This window comes from Theobroma cacao, chromosome 2 (genome assembly GCF_053813885.1).
Source record: "Theobroma cacao isolate CCN51 chromosome 2, ASM5381388v1, whole genome shotgun sequence".
Classification (NCBI taxonomy): domain Eukaryota; kingdom Viridiplantae; phylum Streptophyta; class Magnoliopsida; order Malvales; family Malvaceae; genus Theobroma; species Theobroma cacao.
Window position 1 is genome coordinate 9,069,065 of NC_142640.1, and position 19,347 is coordinate 9,088,411.

At 33.9% G+C, this 19,347-nt stretch overlaps 2 protein-coding genes across 7 annotated transcripts; one reads left to right on the forward strand and one right to left on the reverse strand.

Annotated features, from left to right (window-relative positions):
• The first annotated feature begins 4,524 nt into the window (after positions 1–4,524).
• Positions 4,525–10,379, forward strand: BBX10 (B-box type zinc finger protein with CCT domain-containing protein). 6 transcript variants are annotated; one of them, XM_018115779.2, is made up of 8 exons: positions 4,525–5,774; positions 5,978–6,202; positions 6,899–7,245; positions 7,865–8,025; positions 8,868–8,942; positions 9,055–9,175; positions 9,329–9,581; positions 9,676–10,379. In XM_018115779.2, the coding sequence occupies exons 1-4, from the start codon at positions 5,187–5,189 to the stop codon at positions 7,989–7,991; spliced, it is 1,287 nt and encodes a 428-aa protein (XP_017971268.1). In that variant the 5' UTR covers positions 4,525–5,186; the 3' UTR covers positions 7,992–8,025; positions 8,868–8,942; positions 9,055–9,175; positions 9,329–9,581; positions 9,676–10,379. The 6 variants fall into 6 exon arrangements, with proteins under 6 accessions (XP_017971268.1, XP_017971269.1, XP_088659593.1 ...); XM_018115780.2 differs by having other exon boundaries at positions 9,682–10,379; XM_088803467.1 differs by having other exon boundaries at positions 9,329–9,393.
• A 734-nt stretch (positions 10,380–11,113) lies between these two features.
• BBX31 (B-box type zinc finger family protein) lies at positions 11,114–12,047 on the reverse strand. The gene has a single exon (XM_088803469.1). It carries the CDS (start codon positions 11,953–11,955, stop codon positions 11,578–11,580), a length of 378 nt encoding a protein of 125 aa, XP_088659595.1. The 5' UTR covers positions 11,956–12,047; the 3' UTR covers positions 11,114–11,577.
• Positions 12,048–19,347: the final 7,300 nt, after the last annotated feature.

The window sequence follows — 19,347 nt, forward strand, 5'->3', positions numbered from 1 at the left end:
TCCAAGAAAAGAGAAATTCTCTTAATAGTTGCCCAATCATTATCATCAAGCACCCCATCTCCATTCCTCAGTAGTTCATTTCTGTAACTACTATCACAATACTCAAATGATGCAAAAGCCCTTTCAAATTTCACAACTGACATCAAAAAAGCAGAATTCCATCTAGTGCACACATCTAAACTCAATAAACACTTACTATCTACTCCTGCACTAGTAGCACACTCTTTAAACTTGGCTAATCTAGAAGGAGAATGTTTAATATATCTCACTACTGATCTAACTCGAGCAATTGAGTCATTGATATCTTTTAACCCATCAGTCACAATAAGATTAACAATATGTGCAACGCATCTCATATGAAAAAATTTACCTCCTAAAATGCTAGTTCCAACAACATTAAATTTTTTCTTCAAATGTCGTATTGCAACATCATTGGAATTAGCATTATCAATAGTAATAGAAAAAATCTTTTGAATCCCTCAATCAACCAAACAATTATTAATTGCTTTCCCAATAGTTGGACCTTTGTGACTAGTGATGAGACAAAAGTTCAAAATCTTTTTTGCAACTTCCAATCTTTATCAATAAAATGAGCAGTCAGACACAAATAATTAATTTTTTGTACTGAAGTCCATGTGTCTGTGGTGAGACATATTCTACTAGGACATGATCTCAAAAATTTTCTCATATGAGTTTTTTCATCAGCATAAACCTTATAACAATCCCTACTAACGGTCCATCGTGATGGTATACGAAATCTAAGACATGTTTCCTTCATGTGTTTTCTATACCCTTTCGCTTCCACAAATTTAAAAGGCAACTCATCAAACTTCCAACTAAACTCTCAGCTAAACTCCTCCTAATTGCATCCTAATCAAACTTCCAACTACCCAAAGACCCATCTCCTTCTGATGAAAAAATCTAATTCCATTTGGTTACTCTCCTCACTAGCATAGAGTATTTTTAACTTCAAACAAACCTTAATATGATAATTTAAAGATGTTCTATTTTTTTTGTATCAGCAGATAAAACCTTATCACAACGACTACATTTAGCCTTATGATTACCTTTGTCATCAATAAATTTTGTGAAGTGATCCCACACAAGCAATGACCTCTTTGATGGTTCCTTTTGCTTCTGCAATTTAGAGCTTACTGCTTCACTTCTTGCAATGCCTTTAGTAACACTTGCATCAACTTGAGGTGTAGATGTTGAGTCATTAGTTGCCAAATTTATATTCTCCTCAATTGCATTTGACATCTACAAAAAAAAAATCATCATATAAGTAACTTTGATATGTCAAAGTGAAGAAGAATAATAGTATTATGCATAAACAAAAAAAAAGCACAAAAATATTGAAAAAATGTATATTCATTATTAATATTAATATTATAGTATTAATCATGAAGATTAGAAATGTCTTTCTAAGTTCTAACCCAAACCATGTCATTTTCTAATTTCTCATACTTTAATGGAGCGTAATATGAATTATTTAAATCCTTAGACATTTTCTAAATCAATTTTGATTTATGAATATGGAAAACAAAAAAATTAATATATTGGTTGATATCCTTTTTTTGTTTTTGGATTGATATTTTCAATTTGTTCTTTGATTGATGTGCCCTTTATATAACCCATGTCTCCTTTCTATTATAAGAGGTTGAACATGTGATTTTTGGGTCATATTAATTAGCCAAAAAATTTACTCTTATACACATGTTAATTTTTGGATACATAGAACTTAACTTAATGAGGGTGTGACATGAATTTATTTGTCAAACCTAAACATTTCTATGATTTATTGATTAAGTTTTTTAGGAACTTACAAATAAAATAAATTTTCTTGGAGAAAAAAATATCAATGCAAGCATCAATTTGGCCAATGATAGTATGTTATGAATTAAATTTGGTTAATGATAGTACGTTATGAATTATATAGAGACTTAAGATATGAATAAAATTTTTTGTTATTTATGATCTAATAAATAAAATAAAAAAATAATAGTTACTTAAAGAGTTTAAAAAGGAATAATAATATAAAATCCAAATTAATTTCTAAATCCTAACTTTATATTTCTTTGCATAAAGAAATTAAAAAATGTATATTTCATTATCTAAAAATCAGGTTCAATTTTCTCTAATTCATTGTGTAAGTATTAATGTAAAAAATATTTAATAAAAAAATAAACTAAATAACTAAAAATTAGGTTCAATTTTCTCTAATTCATGTTGTAATAGGCATGAAACAAGAATCAATTTTCTCTAAATAAGCTGGATTGCTGGAGTAGAAGCTGGAGCACAACCAAGAGATCGGGACAGGGAAGACCGGCTTTCATTGTTCAGTCATCAGTGTTCACAATTCACATACACAAAAAAGAAAAATTACAACAAAATCCCCACAAATCATAAAACCCATGAAAATACAAAAATATGAATCTGTCAACTACTCAATTCTTCAACATTGAATATACCTTGAGGCTTGAACAAAGGGAAGATGACAGTAAGTTAGCAACTACAAGAGACAATCGACGACTAACGAGGAGGACGGTGACGATAGCAAGAGGTCAACAATAGCAATTGATAAGGATCAAGGAAGAAACCAAAAAGGTTTTTAAGGTTTCAAAGGGAAAAAAAAAGGGTTGATTTGATGAGTGAATACAAAAATCGAGGAAGGGAAAAGATGTTAAAGAAGACAAAAGGGGATTAAAGAGGTTAACTCCCCCTCAGTTTTTTGAGTTGCTCGGGTGGGGAAGAAGTGTAATCGGACCGAATTGTCAAATACTCAAAATCGGCAGTTAAAACCAACCTTCGAAACTAACACCAAATAACTGAGCCGACTGTGACCATCGATGTCGGTTTTGGTCGATTGCACGATTGCAACCAACCGGTGCTCTCTCCTACTTAGAGTAGAAGATTAAAAAGACCAAACCCATATTTGGAAGCTTCCAAACTCAATCAGCTCACATGTCAATCAACTAGAGCTTTACACGACACAAAACTATCACGTGACGTAAAAATAAAATAAATGCTTCTTTTTATATATAGTTATAGATGTATAGATATGTAGTTACATGTTTTGAGAAATATTATAATTAATTTTACTCATATTTATATTTATTTTTTATTCTAAATTAGTAAAAATCAAATAATACTATTACTTTATAATCAATCTTTTTTATCATTTTAAGTTCAAATAACTCCACTAGTGATAACGAAAAATATTTTTTATAGAATGATTCAAATAATAAAAAATATTTTTAATAAATTATTCAAATAATAAAAAATATTAAATATTTTATAAAATATTTTACATTAAAAAGTCCTTTTTCATGTTAGTGTTCGATTATCAAAACAAATCCGTAGTCTAAAATGTGAAAGGACAAGTTAGCAGAAGTATAGCCTGTTTGACCTAACTTTTTGTTAACTTAAAAACTATTATTAAGCTCTTATGAAAAATAATAGCTTTTAAAATTAAGCTAAAACTGTTTGGTAAACCGTTTAACAAAATAAATTATAGAAACTCTAATTTCGGTTAAAATTACCATAAAGGGTATTCATACTATTTTCAATCATCTAATAAACTATAATGTAATGCTTCAAGTTTGTATATAATTTTAGATGTTAAAATCGAATAAATCAATAAAAAAGGAATAATTTTCAAACTTGTATAGTAACAATAATATTAGATTTTTGTTGATCTAACAAACAATTAGACCATGATGCTTCAATTCTCAAAAAAGAAGAGAAAAGAGGAAACGATGTATTTAATATTGAAATCTTTTTTGATGAAAAAGAGAAAAAATCTTTAAATAGTATTTAAATGTAATTTTGAATTTTAGATTTTTTTTTCGTAATCTTTGTAAGAACAAAAAAAATTTAGATTTTGATATTCTATTGTTAGGTCTTTTATTTTTTTTATTAGTTTTTGTAGAGACAGATAGAGAAGAGAGAAATCGTGATTTACGTTGAAGAATGGTAATTTGTAGAGGGAAGGAGATGAGAGGGAGATTAATTGAGTGAGATATTTTTTAAAAATTAATGTATTTTTAAAATAAGAGAAAAAAAAGCTCATTCTTAAATTTTTTTTTTAAATTTTATTATTATGAAAAAATAATTTTTTTAAAAAAATTTATAAAAAATTATGTTTGATTTTATTTTTATTTTTAAAAAATAAATAAATTAAAAAAAATTAGACCAAACATGTAGTAGCTATATCAGCGTTGTCTTTCATCACAAATCAAAAGCTGTTCCGCCACAATGGCCATGTGTCGGTTTGTGATCTCGCGATACACTTAAATGGGAAAAGACAAATTAGCAGAAGTAGTAGCCACATCAGCGTTGTCTCTCACCACAAATCAAAAGCTGTTGAGCCACAATGGCCATGTGTCCATTTGTGATCTCGAGATACGAGGCTACGTACTCGCCTCAAAAGTCAATCAAGAAACCCGGTGCTGACATGGCGATCAGTTTGTGACCAACCTCAATATTTCCACCAATTCATCATCTCTGCCACCGCCCGACTAAAACGGCTGACCGCAATATATTACACGCCCGACAATGATACATAGCAACAAAAAGTATCACTTTCTCAAAGCTCGCATCGTGCCGCGTGTCACTCGCCCAGCAAACCTAGGACAAACTTGGATGAATAAACAGCCCCATCTAACTGGAAATTTGTGAAAAACTGACTTGCGGTAACCCACCGAAGCTTAGTGCTCTTCACTGTTCACTTTTCCACTCTGTTTTCTGTTGTTCTGTTGAAAAGATTTGCTTTGTTTTAATCAACCTTATCACTGTTTGCTTCCATTAATGGATTCTGTGTTTCTTGACATTGGCTGATCCAAACAACATTGATTCTGAGGCGGGAATTCGGCCTTTTTTTTGAAGAGGTAAAGCTTAGGCTCAATGTACTCAGCTGTTCTTTATACATATTATTGAGAGAGTTTTGATGGGTTTTTGCTAATTTTTATTTTTATTTATAATGGTGAATGTTAGTTTTTGTTAGGATTGAGAAATCAAAAAAGCCGAATTCCCACCATTGAATTTTGGTAAGGTAATAAGGTCAGAGGGTAGTATGGAAGCAGCAATGAGGTACTAGTTAGGAGGAGTATTTTGGTCAGGTAATGAGGTCAAAGGAGGGTTAGGAGGTGTATTTTGGTAAGATAATAAGGTCAGAGGAGGGTAGTATGGAACCTCTATGTGATTTTTGTAGAGGGGTAAGAGCAGTAGTTTACTGTAAATCAGATGCAGCTCGGCTTTGCTTGAGCTGTGATGGATGTGTTCACTCAGCAAATTTGTTGTCACGTAGACATGCTCGTTCACTTCTGTGTGAGAAATGCAATTCTCAGCCTGCAGTAGTTCGATGCTTGGATGAGAAATTATCTCTCTGTCAAGCTTGTGATTGGAATAGCAATAGTTGCTCAAGTTTCAGGCATAGGCGAGAGGCCTTGAATTGTTATACAGGTTGTCCCTCTTTGGCTGAGTTTAGAAGAATCTGGTCTTCAGTTCTTGATGCTTCTTCTTCCAGTGCTTTTGATGCGGGTTTGCCAGTCGGTTCTTTGCCTGCTAATGACAATTGCGTTATTAACTGTTTGAATCAAAGAGAACCAGAGGGAGCATTTGGATTGGTCGGTACCAAGTTGAATGAACCAGGTCCTTGTCCTAAGCTAGAGCCTTGGATGGGGCCATCTTCTCTGATTCCAACAAATGCAAATTACATGCCTTATTGTAGAAATCAAGAACCTCTTTTCTCAGAGGAGTCGAATATCCCAAAGGTAATGCTTTTTGCTTCTGAATTTATTCAGGTTGAATAACTTGGTTCTACTGGTGTGGAGGATCTTTTCTTATTTTGTCATGGATAGATGCCGCAGTAATTTGTGAACTGCCACATTTGTCCTGATTCCTCTTGAACGTTTGATTTTGGAGCTGTTATATCTCAGACACTACATGATTCATTTTTTTGCCTCCTTTGTTGCAGGGCTGTTCTGACCTCAAAGATTTCAAACTCCTTGATGGTGATGATCTCTGTGAAGGTATCAACATGAATGATGTTCAACTGAACTTTGAAACTGCTGATGAGATATTTGGCTGTTCGCAAGGTCAAAACAGATCCCAGTTTGATAATGTTGGAACAGAAGGCCTAGTAATGGAGAAAAACATTACACTCACGGAATCTGATGTTCCTATTGAGCATACATTAGAGGTTTTTCTCCAAATTCAATTGCTAAATATATCTTATAAAGGCATCTAGGGTTATATATTCTATTGCTTTCTTCCTGTTTCTCTAATCTAGTCTGTTTATGATATAAGTACATATATAAAATGTTGCTGTAATGATCCCCCGGTAGGATCTGGAACATGAAGCCTTGTGCTTTAATAAAACACCAACAATCTGTGTCCCCAGTCACCTCCACTTGCTGCAGTTGTTCGAAACAACGGACTAATTTTACTGCTTTAGTTTCTACTTTCTATATGCAAATTGTACTTTTTAGTTCTATCTTCTGTTCCATAAGATCAAACACTAACAAACATATGCTAAGGAAAGGGAATAAGCTATTGCTTACAAAAGTTCAGGACATGAAAGTTAATAGCTGTTAGTATCAAGACTTAGCTCCATGATCCATTCTTAGATGCTTTAACCTCTCAGGCCTAATCATTGACTTTCATAAGAAACAAAACTGGATATGATAGTCGATGGTATTGTGTTGATATGACATTTTACTTTGTTGCGTGCTTATTGTTTATCACTTATCAGGCATACTTACTGTTGCCAATATCGTGGAGTAATGACAAACCTGCAACTACGAACTTAATAATGTTCTTGTTTTTATCTACTTTTCATTATTGAAGTGGATTGTCCAGTTCATGGTTGAGAAACCGCTATTGTGTATCTTATCAGGCATCATCATCAGGACAAAAGGACTGCATGGCTTTTCCTTGCTCACAAGTTGGTGGATCAGCAAGTGTGATGGCTGCCATGACTGGCACTTCCAATTGCATGCTTATGAATCGTGGTTGTAACAGAAACATCAATCTAGAATATCCTGCTGGTCAAATTCCTTCAACCATAGCCCTGTCACTATCCAACATTGCAGGGGAAAACGGCGCCGCTGATTTTCAAGACTGTGGATTGTCACCAGTTTTTCTAACTGGTGAATCCCCATGGGAATCAAATTTGGAAGCTAGTTGCCCACTAGCAAGGGACAAAGCAAAGATGAGATACAATGAAAAAAAGAAAACACGGACGTATGTTTCTCTTCCCTCTTACCTTAAATGTGATGTTTACATTCTATTTTTAAGTTAATACTATTATAAGGAATCCTGTTTCAGGTTAAAAATGTTTGAAGGCATTCAGCAATGAAGTTTTCTCATTTTAGATGATCTAAGTATCTCCTGTCTTCCGGAAATCATGCAGCATTGTGTTTTAATATCTGAATACTCAACAGATCAACTTCTTATGAGATGCCATTCATGTATTGTCCTGTTATTTTCAGTATAGATGTCTTTTTAACGTATGAAATCATCATATATAGGATCTCATCCACGAATTATATATATATTGATCATTTGTATAAGCATCAATTGTATGTATGGTTACTGTTTTACTTTTCCTCAAATAAAATAATGGCTAATTACTGAAAGGCAGACAAACGTACTCCATTGAAGCCATTAGTGTGACTATAAAACATAACATCTCTGCATTCTTTCAGTTCTCATTTAGTTACAGGAGGCTGTTTGCAATTTTTTTGGCTGATATTCAGTCAAGACTTTTAAAATGCTATTCATTCCCATGGTCGAGCCGATCATATGACAAATTCAGCTTAAATTGAAGTCCTAACTGGTTTTTCATTTTTTGTCATTTTAGATTTGGTAAGCAAATAAGATATGCCTCCCGTAAAGCCAGGGCTGATACTAGGAAGCGTGTGAAAGGTAGATTTGTGAAAGCAGGTGAAGCATATGATTATGATCCTCTTGTGGCTCGAAACTTCTAAGCCAGATTATGAAATCATGTCCCTGATCTTTAAGGTACAATAGATTCAAATAAAATATTAAAAGGTTCATCTGAAAATGTTTGTCAATAATGTTGCTTGTAATGACATGATAGCATTGAAGATTTTAAAGATGCAGATATAAAAAGAATTTCATCTTATCATTTAGAATTAGATATGGCATGTATATGCAAACTCAGTGAGGTCAAAATATTAATTACTTTGGTCAGCCGTAGTAAATGGTGCTTTGTGATTCAGCTTTATTTGAAGTCTTATGGTTCATTAATATGTTTAAGGTTGGGCAAATTGACATTGAAACTGTAGCCTATTTTAGCAGCAAAGAACTAAAAGGGGATCAAATTGCTGAGTTAAAGAGCTTATGTAGAATAGTGCATTGAACAAATTAAGAATCAGTAATGTTAGAGTGAAGAAAATAGAAATAAACAGATAAAAAGCATAGGCATCCCACAATGCTCTCAAGAGTAGCTTGTAAAGGAAAGGCAAAAAGGAAATTCAGATTGGATATCTTGTAGAGATCAAGTTTTTTGATAGAGCAGGAGATCTTGTAGAATGTTTTTTCTTATTGCGAAGTTTACAATGGCAACTTGCAATAATATGGAACACAGACAGATTAATCACAGCATATTGCATGCACTTCAAAAGTTCAGGTGTTAACCCTTTAATTTCATGGCTCAATAGCTGACAAAATCATCATTTCTTTTGCTTAATGCCAGATTGTAGATGTTGATAACAATAGCTGATGAAAATGCATTAACTTATGCCACTTTTATAATTTTCCTATCTTAGAATATTTTTAGTGTGCCATCTCCTTGCACACATGCTCAACTTAGACTTTCTTAATTGTACTAATTATTGCAGGTTTAGTTAGTCTTGCTTGATTCCAGAGAGGGGCAGTAAACAACCGATTCCAACTTATAGTTACTGCTGCTATAGGTTCTCTCTCTCTCTCTCTTTCTCCCTCTGCATGTGCAGGTCTTTTTGTTTGCATTTCTTATGAGGACTATATGGCTTCTTTATTTAATCCTGTTTATATGTGCAATGGCAGATCTATTGTGCTGGTAGCTACCTCAAATTATTTGAGTTGTGGACACTTCAGCTAACTGATCTCATCTCTTACGATCTATGAACTGCCTCAATTATGCTTATGTTCTACTTCCTTATGATTGGTAATGGAGCTCTTAAGAATAAATTATTCTGTAAATGCACTGCTTACATGCCATCCTAATAAAATTTTCATGATTCTTTTGATGCTTCATTTACACTGAAGAAAAAAGTTATATACACTTCACTGAGTATGTTATTTGATTGTTTTTATGCAGGCAATTATAAATGACACAAAAACCAAATGTCCAACTGTTGAAGAACCTTGACGTGACAAACTTTGGTGCATATTCTTTTGCCTTTCCCAAATACTAAGACCCTCTTCTTGCTTTCGTCACCATCTCCATCTCTGTTGCACAAATCCTTGTTGCAAGTCAATTTTGGTTATATTATGTGTGCTTAATTCTATGGTGCACCAGCTCCATTCCATGTAATAAGCATCGATCCACAGTCATCAAATTGAAATAAGAAGTAGTACTGTCACAAAAATAAATCATCATTTATCCCTTGGATTTGTTGCATATTTTGAGTATTTTATATTCTTATTATGCCTTATATCTTCTAGCTGCAGATGAAATGAACTAGAAAAAAATGAAAAACGGAGATTGCTTCAGTGGCTGGGTCAACAACAGAAGCAATTATTCCTCCCTTTAAATCACAAGAAGGAAGAAAAAAGGAGGATAAGGTACCATGTACGTGAAGGAAGCAAATAATGGTCCAATGCAGAAATAAAACACAGTGAAGTTGTGACAAAAAGAATCAAATTAAACCACATATTGGGCACAAATGTACCATTACTTTTTGGAACCCCTCAAATCTTTTGTACTTTGAATCAGGATGTTCCATATACAACCTCTTTTGCTGGCTGGCTTTGGCTAACAGGTCTACTATGATTAGAAAGTAGAAATGTTTCGCCTGGAAAAGGAAGAGGATGTGGTGGTTTTAGGCGAGTGGAATACTGTAACAGTGCCCTCGTTAATAATTTCCCTTCTTTTGTTCTGGATGGCTTTTAGCAAAGATATATATAACATAAGCGTGTCTGAGAGAAGTGATGAAAAAGAGATTAGAGCTTTAAGGGGAACTACTAGTGCGGTTGGCTAAAATGACCTGCTTGTGATGGCGAGGAAGGACCTGGTCTGGATATGAAGTGATGATCAGAACTTCCATCTGCCGAAGAGGGAAAAGTAAATTTTGTATCATGAGCCTGTTTCTAAGAAAATTTTGTAATTATCATTTTTCATCAATTAGCATCAATCATGGATGTTGTCATAGTGATGACCCCTTTAGCACCACAAAGACGATGGCACAAGCAAAGCATGGCTCATGATTTGAACTTGTCAGGAACTTGAGTTATCTACATTTGGACCACCAACCGGACATCATCCGATAAAATCATGAACCACATGGGACATTAACCTTTATGCTGATGCGCCCACCCCTCACTCCGTAATCCCCTTTGTGATGTAAAGCAATTTTTGTCGTTAATTGTTACTGGGAACCCCATAGACAGTGAGCGCTTAGTTGGAAATGTTGCTTCTGCTCAAGTGCTCAGGATCATAATTTGGACCACACATGTAAATTTGAATAGTTCTGTAATCTATATTTAGCCTAGTATTTGAGGACATAAACACATCACCTGAGGTTAGCTGTTGCAACAAGCATCTCCCAATATTTGAGGCAATAGATCAATTGTAGTACATCATCACGGAAATAAGTGAGGCCTTAAAATAGATATGGACAGATGGTTTTTTGGCTTTTCTAAATGACTAATGGTCAGGTTATTTTAGACCTGATAGTATTGGTGGTAGGTAGGTGAGTCCCTCTAGCCATAAGCACCAGCAATAATACAAATTCTGGGGCAAACTTTCTAGTTTTTCTCCTTGTTTGACAACAGATTTGAGGAAGAGAAGAGATCATTACAATAACCATGCTTCCAAGAAAATACTTTATTAGATCCTAAAGAATAAACTGCATATTGCTATTATTCCCAAAAACTGGATTCCTAACTGTGAAAACGAGTGAATTGTTTTATAGATGATCAGTTCTGCTCCAAGAGCCTAAAGCTTGATAAAATACTTAAGGAACAATAACAGAATCTATCAAAGTTCTCCCGGTGCTTGGAATTCCAAGAGAAGAGAAAGCTAATCATGAGGTTGTACAGAACAAAGAAGAAAAACGCATTAATGGTAGACTCAATCTGGTTTACAGAATTCTGAGGATTACATCAAAGATTATGATCCTAGCAGTTTTGCTGTATCCAATTCTCCTTCTTTCTGCAATTCGAGTTGTTCCTGTCTCCGACTTTGGCCATGTAGCTTACATGTGTATGCATCCATCGAGGAATCTCTTTCTTCCACTTCTTCCACCATGAAACACCTCAAGAGTAACCAGACAAGATCCCCATAAACAAAAGTTGCATAACAGGGAAAAGCGAAACTAAAAATAATAATAATAAAAAAAATGACAATCAAAGAAAAAGAAAAGGTGTTTTAAGCGTTGTTGAATGCTTTCTTTCCATGTTAGAATTACACTGCCTTCTCTCTGACCAACTCACCATCGTTGGTAGCATCGCCTCATGCGAAGCTCCGATGAGATATCTCTGCGTTAGATTTTGACATGTATTGCATAGGAAGCACCTGATGTGCCTGAGAGCTAAGAAATTAGCTTCATGAACCCATTTGTCGCATTTCCGACAGAGGAATGCATCATCAGCTTGGCAATATAACGAAGCCCTGGAGCTGCACAGCTCACAATTCACCAGGCCCGAAACCCTCGTTGCATTAGGTGAGACACCCTCTTTCAGACAAAAGCCTGATGGGTTTCCTTGCTGTAGACCCTTGCACATTTTTCTGACGATCAAGAGTGGGAATGGAATGGCTAAGAAGTTTGGGAGAAAATAGCCATATATAATAAGGCTGGTGGCATTTATACACAAGCATGCAAGTTTTTATGTAGATGGAATTTTGCACCATGACATGAATGAATGCCACTAGATGACAAAATTGTCTCTGTTGTTTCTTCCTTAATCTTTTGTCCTTTTCCTCGAAAGTTCGGTGATATAGTAAAGCTAAGAAAATTTTAAACTTGTGGTTGAGAAAATGCTTTTGACAATGCCACTCCCCCCCGCTTGCAGAAAAAAATCATCAAGGAATCTTAGGATGGGCCTCGATCAGTTGTACCAAAAGCGGGTAATCAACAGTACTTGAGGACTGGAGAGAATTGTGGGTGCAATAATTTTGAAAAAACAGGAAAAGCTAAGCATGATTAAGTCCCAAGCTTTATGAGATGCTCTGAAGGGATGTCATGAGCCATGATTTTTGTTGTTGAGTGGTTACCAAGTCAATTTAGTTTACCAAAGAAACAAGTTTGTTGTATGGCCAAGAATTAAAGCTCCCTTGTGGGGGAGGTCCCACCAGCGAAGGCTCATCTCATCTGCAGTTCTTGGGTAATGCAGAGGACAAAACAGTTGGAGCTGATTGAACTTGCATATTTTCGCAAATTGGGTGTTGTGTGTTTTTGAGAGTGATATGATGTGGAGAGGGCAGGGCAGGAGTGGAAACGAAGGATTGTCCTTGTCCACATGTTTGGTTTAGCGCTGATACACTAGTCCACTTGTATGGTTCAAACTTGAAAGCTTCTACCTCTTATCTGCCGTCCATTTTTGAGTTTGTGGACTTGACACATTTCTGAAAATTCAAAAGAAGAAAAAGAAGCAGCAGCAATTAATGGACAAAATCCTTCCTTTACAACTTATTCTGCGCTTTTATTCCCCTCTATCCCAAACCAGTCGTTTCACAGTTGGACTTACTTCTTGTAAAACGACTCATTCATTTTCCAACGTGGAAAAAGACCAGACACTAAATATTTTGGTTTAGTAAGTCAAGTTTGATTCCTCTTTATTCCAAACCAGTTTTCCTAAACACAACATGAAGAAGAAGAAGAAGAAGAAGAAGAAGAAGAAGAAGATAATCGTCACATCTTTCAACTGTGGTAGCAATACATGACAGCTAGCAGTCGAGGCTAATCCATTCCTTTCCAACACGCCAGCCCTGTCCAATGTGAAAAAGAAGAAAGCTGGTGTGTGTCATGTACTGAGGTCGGGAAGTGGGAACTTATCCTTTGTGTTCCCTCCCACATGCCTCCTGTCCTGATCATTGGTTAATGCTTTCCTTCCCATTTAAACGTTGGAAAAAGGAATCATTGTTGATTTCTGGATCAAGTTATCGTCTCCAACTTATTTTATTTTGTTTTGTTTTATCCCAATGCCGACTCAAGGGTAAAGCCACAATGAGGTGGCTTTAGGCCTCAAATTTTTAATAGTTTTTTTAATTTTATAATAATAATATATTTAATTATATATATTAAAAATATACAAAAATTAAAATAATTATTAAAATATTTACCTATCTCTCAAGCTTAATAAATATTTATTCTCTCTCTTTCACATCTTTATTAATTTTCAACTATTTAACTCATTTTTTATATAAAAATTAAAATAATTAATAAAATAATATATTTTATTACTTTTTTAATTATATGCTTAATAAATTTAAATTTTTTTATCACCAATACGATTAATTTTTAACTATTTCTCCTATTCCCAATCAAGTAATGGTAATATATATTTAATGATCTCAATAGTTTTTTTTTTTTAAATCATTTTTTTTATTTACAATCAATTAATGGTAATATATATTTAATAATTTTCAATAATTATTTTTTTCTTATATATAAAATCAATTATATTTTTTTATTCAATTTTTAATATTCACTTTGAATTCTTCTTTCCTCATTTGCTCTATCATTTACTGTTTACAATATATATTCAACAATTAGGTATTATTATTTTAATCTTTGTAAATTTTTTTATTTTAATTTAAAATTTATATTATATTATTATATTATCTCTATTTAATGTGATAATTAATTTATTAAATTATAAATTTAATTAAAAATTTTAATAATTTTTTAAATTTTAATAAAAAAAGATCTCATTTAAATATTTAATTTTAAACTTTCAAAGTTATTAAGTCGTCCCTGTTCTATTTTTTGGTGTAAGCATTATTTGTGCCATACCAATATTATTTCAAATGATGGAAATAATGTCAAATTGCAGCTTGTATGTGTTCCTAAATAATATTGCTTAAAAAAGCAATTTGAAAAAAAAAAATTCTCTCTTTCTCACTAACTTATCATATTGGAAAAGGATTTTATTTTTATTTTTGATAAAAAAGTTGGAAATAAATAATGAAAGCCCTGATCCCCCTTGACAATTCCATGGCGGTACCTCAGCTTTGGTGGTGCGCGTCTTTGTCTTGATAATCACGTATTATTTCCTTACGTACCATGTGTTTCGGAGAAGTCTCTTTCAATTACAGATTGTCCCATCTTTGAGAACCTCAATAAAGCTTCTTTATTTATTTGTTTCTTTTTTTTAGTATATTTATTTTGAATTTATCTCAATTGGCATCCCAAGTAATAAAATATGGGTTTTTGGGTTTCTACGAAGGGAAAATCCTTTTTTTGGAGAGATTCTTAATAAAGTATCTAGGATAGGATCATGAGAGTAATAGTAAATAGAGATAATATATGGAGTACTGCCAAGTGCTACCTGCCCTCCAAATAATCCCGTCTAATATGTCAAGCTATGTCATAATTCGAGTTTACCGAAGAAGTTGCTATATTTGCCGTTCCTATGAATCTTTAATATGATTACCTTTATAATTATAGTCATTGGAGCAATATCAACTGAATGTGGGGCTGCCATGATTTTCCTTTTAGTTGCACTTGTATACCCAATGAAACTGAAAGTCCCAATCACCCACATTTCTATGCAAAAACACCCACCAGACAGAATTCCATCCCAATATCTTAAGAATCTCTCTTCTTTTGAAAAGAATAAATGAAATCATTTTCGAGGGAAAATGTTTTGCAAGAGTATTTTCTATGATGAAGTGGCATGGAACCATTTAAATTTAGTTTTGAAACGATATATGTATACATTCTAATTCTCTTTTGATATTTATTATAGCAGGATGAGGAAAAGATGATTTGAGGAACCCTCCAATTAATATGACATGAAAGATATTATTAGATGGTTTAGAGGAGAATAAACTTAGCTTCAGAATTGATTAGTTGAGTACTAGAATAAAAGGAGACCTTGCCCAGATAAAAAAGAAGAAAGGATTTGGAAATAAGGAAGAACAAGAAGGAAGCAAAACTCACCGTTTAGAATAGAAGAAGGAAGACTATTAGTAGTGGTCTAGACGCATTGTTTCACTTATTGGAGCATTTTTTAAGTTTTGTTTAAATTTGAGTTATGTTGGTTAAGTGTAATTATTAGTGTTTTCTTTCTCTTACTTTACCTTTAAGCTCTGTATATTTATCAGCTATACAGACCTTTTTTTGATTCAATGAAAACCCTGAGAAATCTTCTCAATATCACGCCACTTGTTCCTTTCTTCATTGTCTTTTCTGTCATGGTATTAGACCGAGTTGGAATCTAACTGGTAGGTACTATTTTACTTGCAATAGCAGAGTTCATTTCATTGCTTGTTGATCTGTATTTTCCATTTACAGCAACGTTTCCTTGGACTCTTGCTACTGTTTCATCATTTTTTATCCTTATATTCAGGTTGCTCCACTAGCTGATTATCACTAAGAATCATTCATTAAGCTAATAGATGATGGCTGAATCAACCCAAAACACAACTCAAGCTAATACACAGACCAACACTCAAATCACCTAAATCTCACCATTAACAGATCCCCAACCACCCTACTTTTAGCATCACACAGATAACCTCTGTACAGTAATCATTAACCCTAAGCTGAATAGCACTAATTACATGGCATGGAGCAGACCCTTTCTACTTGCTATGTCTATTAGAAACAAAACATTCTTCATTAATGGTTTTATACCAAAGCCTGCAGTCACGTATTCTTTTTATCTCCCATGGATTTGTTGTAACAATCTGTTAGTAGCCTGGTTACTTGATTTCATTTCCCAACCAATAGCAGTAACAATATTCTTCATGGATTCAATAGCAAAGATTTGGAGCACCTTGAAGCAAAACTTTACTCAACCGGATGGCATCAGAGTATGTAACTTACAATAAAAAAAAAGAATGAAGTTGTGAATAATATTTTTCAAAATTTTTGAAGTTGCAACATGAATCTTTGACAACGAACAAACGGCCAAAGCAACTTGAATTTTAGTTTTAAGGAAAACAGTCTGGCTTTGATGTTTGAGAGAATCTTTGTTTGTTGATTTCGTTTTGTTTTTAGTTTTTTATAATCTTGGTTGCTAAGGCAGTGCCTGGCAATGCTCTGAGGTTTAGACAGAAGAAAACATTAACAAATGCGAGAGCAAGTAAGCACCAAAAAAAAGATTGTTACTGACATTTTACACCAGGGCAAGCAAATAGAAAGGCACCCATTCCCAATGGAAATGCAATCCACAAATTAATGATTACAACAAAATAGTACCAAGAACCTATATATCCAAATCTGATGCATTTGCAGTATAAAAACAATGGTCAAAGGTTTCAAGATTAAATAAGTAATCTAATTCTAAGCACATATATATGATGAACGAATGTGACCGATAAGTGGACCTCTCTTTAATTATCTTGAACGTTAAACATCGGGACCAATAGAAGTTGACTAGAGAGTATCAGCATCAGCTATCTATCTAGTTGATCACCAACTTTACGGATGTGCATTAAGATTTTTTCTTGTATTTCTAGCTCCAAGCCCACTTGAGCTAGGGTGGATATGAGAGAAGAAACTCATCACTGAGGCTGCACCTGAGCTGAGCAGCTCACAAGCCGCTTGAGCTTGACAGAAATTGGGGCAGCTTGGCCTTTGCTCAAATATAGCATGAATTAAGATCACTAATGCATGAGGTCAAGCTTGAGTTTGTATAGGCTTGTTGGTAAAACAAGCCCCCCTTTCCCAACAATCCTCAATAGCAAAGGGAAGCAGCATTCTAGTTAGTGTTGACCCAACATTTCTCATAACTGAGGCTCTTGCTATTCTTCTTTAGTTAAGTAAATTCCATTAAATAAGTCCTATTCTTATCAATCCTAAAAAAAAAAAAAGAGTCCTATAAATGAGATAAGGAGACCAGTAGCTGGTTATCTAAGGCTGCTCAAAAACAAGAATAAATGTCCCAGCACCACAAAGGAAACATCTTCTAGCAGAAAAACAGAAATTTAAGCATGACAGTTGGTTAGACTGATGCTGGTTATCATCATGTTGCAACAATCCTAGCAATTCCATTTCTATAAAAAGGATTTTGAAAATTAAATAAAATATTAAATAATATCATCATGTTTGAAGTTGTGAAATCTCATAGGAGTAATTTTCATAAAATAAAAAAAGGAATAATATTTTTCAAAATTTTAAAGTTATAGCTCTTCTTAATAAGATATTTTATAAAACAAAAATTGAAAACTAGTTTCAAAATTCTTCTAAAGTTGTATAGGTTGCGGTCATTGGTCAAAAGGCTAATGAATTGTTAAGTGGGTTAGCCAGAAAAGCACCTTGAATTGTGAAAGCTGTATCCTGCAGGGGACTCAAAGCTTGATAGATCAAGAACGATCGATGGTTCGGTCCAATGTGTCGTGATCTTTCTAGTCAGAATTGCAATTAATACGTGTCTGGATGGTGCCATAGCTAGACTTCCAGTCTGCTGTAGTGGGAAACGAGAAGCTAGAGTTAGTGGGAGGAAGCTGTCATATCATATATGAGCTGTAACCCTTTTTTCCATTCACAGATCATAATGGTTTGGTTCTTATATATGCCTAAAACCATAGCCGTCTTATGCTTTTGCACAATGTCAAAGCTCAAAACTTAATTCTTTGCATGTTTTATGTTTGATTTGGAAAATATGGGTCCCTATTTTAATTAGCTACTCCATCCATTATTCACATCCACCACTATCTGATTAACTTCCAATATTTTGTTCTTCTTTACAGACTTTCCTCTCCACTGGCATAACCAATACTACTAAATAATAATAATCTGTCTTGGCCTTTACTAATTAGTGGTAACGGAGATGAAGCCTACAACACCGACTGAAGATATTGATCATGTTGTTGGCTGATGGGATTTCATGGTCACCAAAGGCTATCGTTGTTGGGGAGGGTGCGAGAAAGGTGCAAGCCCTCTTGCAGCTGCGTTCATGGTGGTTGGAGCGGTTATGGTTTTCATGGATCACGGTGCTTGGGAATTTTCTGGGTTTGATTTGAAATCGAAGCTATGAAAGTCATTCTCCTTGTTATTAGTTACAATTGTGAGATGATGCTACAATGGATTTGAGGAGGATATTAAGGCTCCATTTGTAGCGATCGCGAAGAATCGGGGGCTAATGCTAGGACGTTGCAGGTTGCTGATCACTCGATTAGGTTCTCTAATTCCCGATCATCTCTTATGTTTTCAATGGGAAAGATCCAAATAGCTGACTCAAAATAGTAGGTTTTAAGTTTTTTTTTTTTTAAATCAAAGTTGCTCGCTGTATAGCTTTGTCTAGATTTAATTAGACTTAGCTATTAAGTTTGTATCAAAAAGATAAAGAGAAATTATTTTTGCTTAGCTAACAATTAAAACAAATAAATATTATTAATAAGGGTTTCACAATTTTTATATTTGTATTATAACAAGGTGGCGATTTATTATTTGTTGACAATGTATAGAATTTATGCCTTAAATATAAATTCAGATTCAAATTAATATATAATTATGATAGTAAACTTTATAGAATTAATGTTTCTTTGTGAGTACTACAGATAATGTTTAAAAAAACCATGAACTATCATTGCGGCGCATATGGACCAAGTTTAAGGAAGCCTGGGACAATTTTAAGAGAGCGCAGATTGCAAGAAAATAGAAATTTTTTGTTGCTTGAGAAAAACCTACGAGTTTCTTTGTAAAGTTTAATGTTGATGGTAGTGCGAGAGGGCAACCAAGCTTAGCACCAACTGAAGGTGTAATTCAAGATGGACTTGGTAATTGGTTATTAGGATTTACCTATAAAATAAGTATATCGTATTCTCTAACAGTAAAACTTTGTACGCTTTATCGGGGTTTGCGTTTATGTTGGGATAAAGGCTACATGAGAATACAAGTAGAGTTAGACTCTTTATTAGAAGTTAACTAATCAGGATTTTACTGCTTTGCAATCAAATGCTCATCTCATCATGTGTATAAAAGAAAAACTTCAATTGTCTTGGGA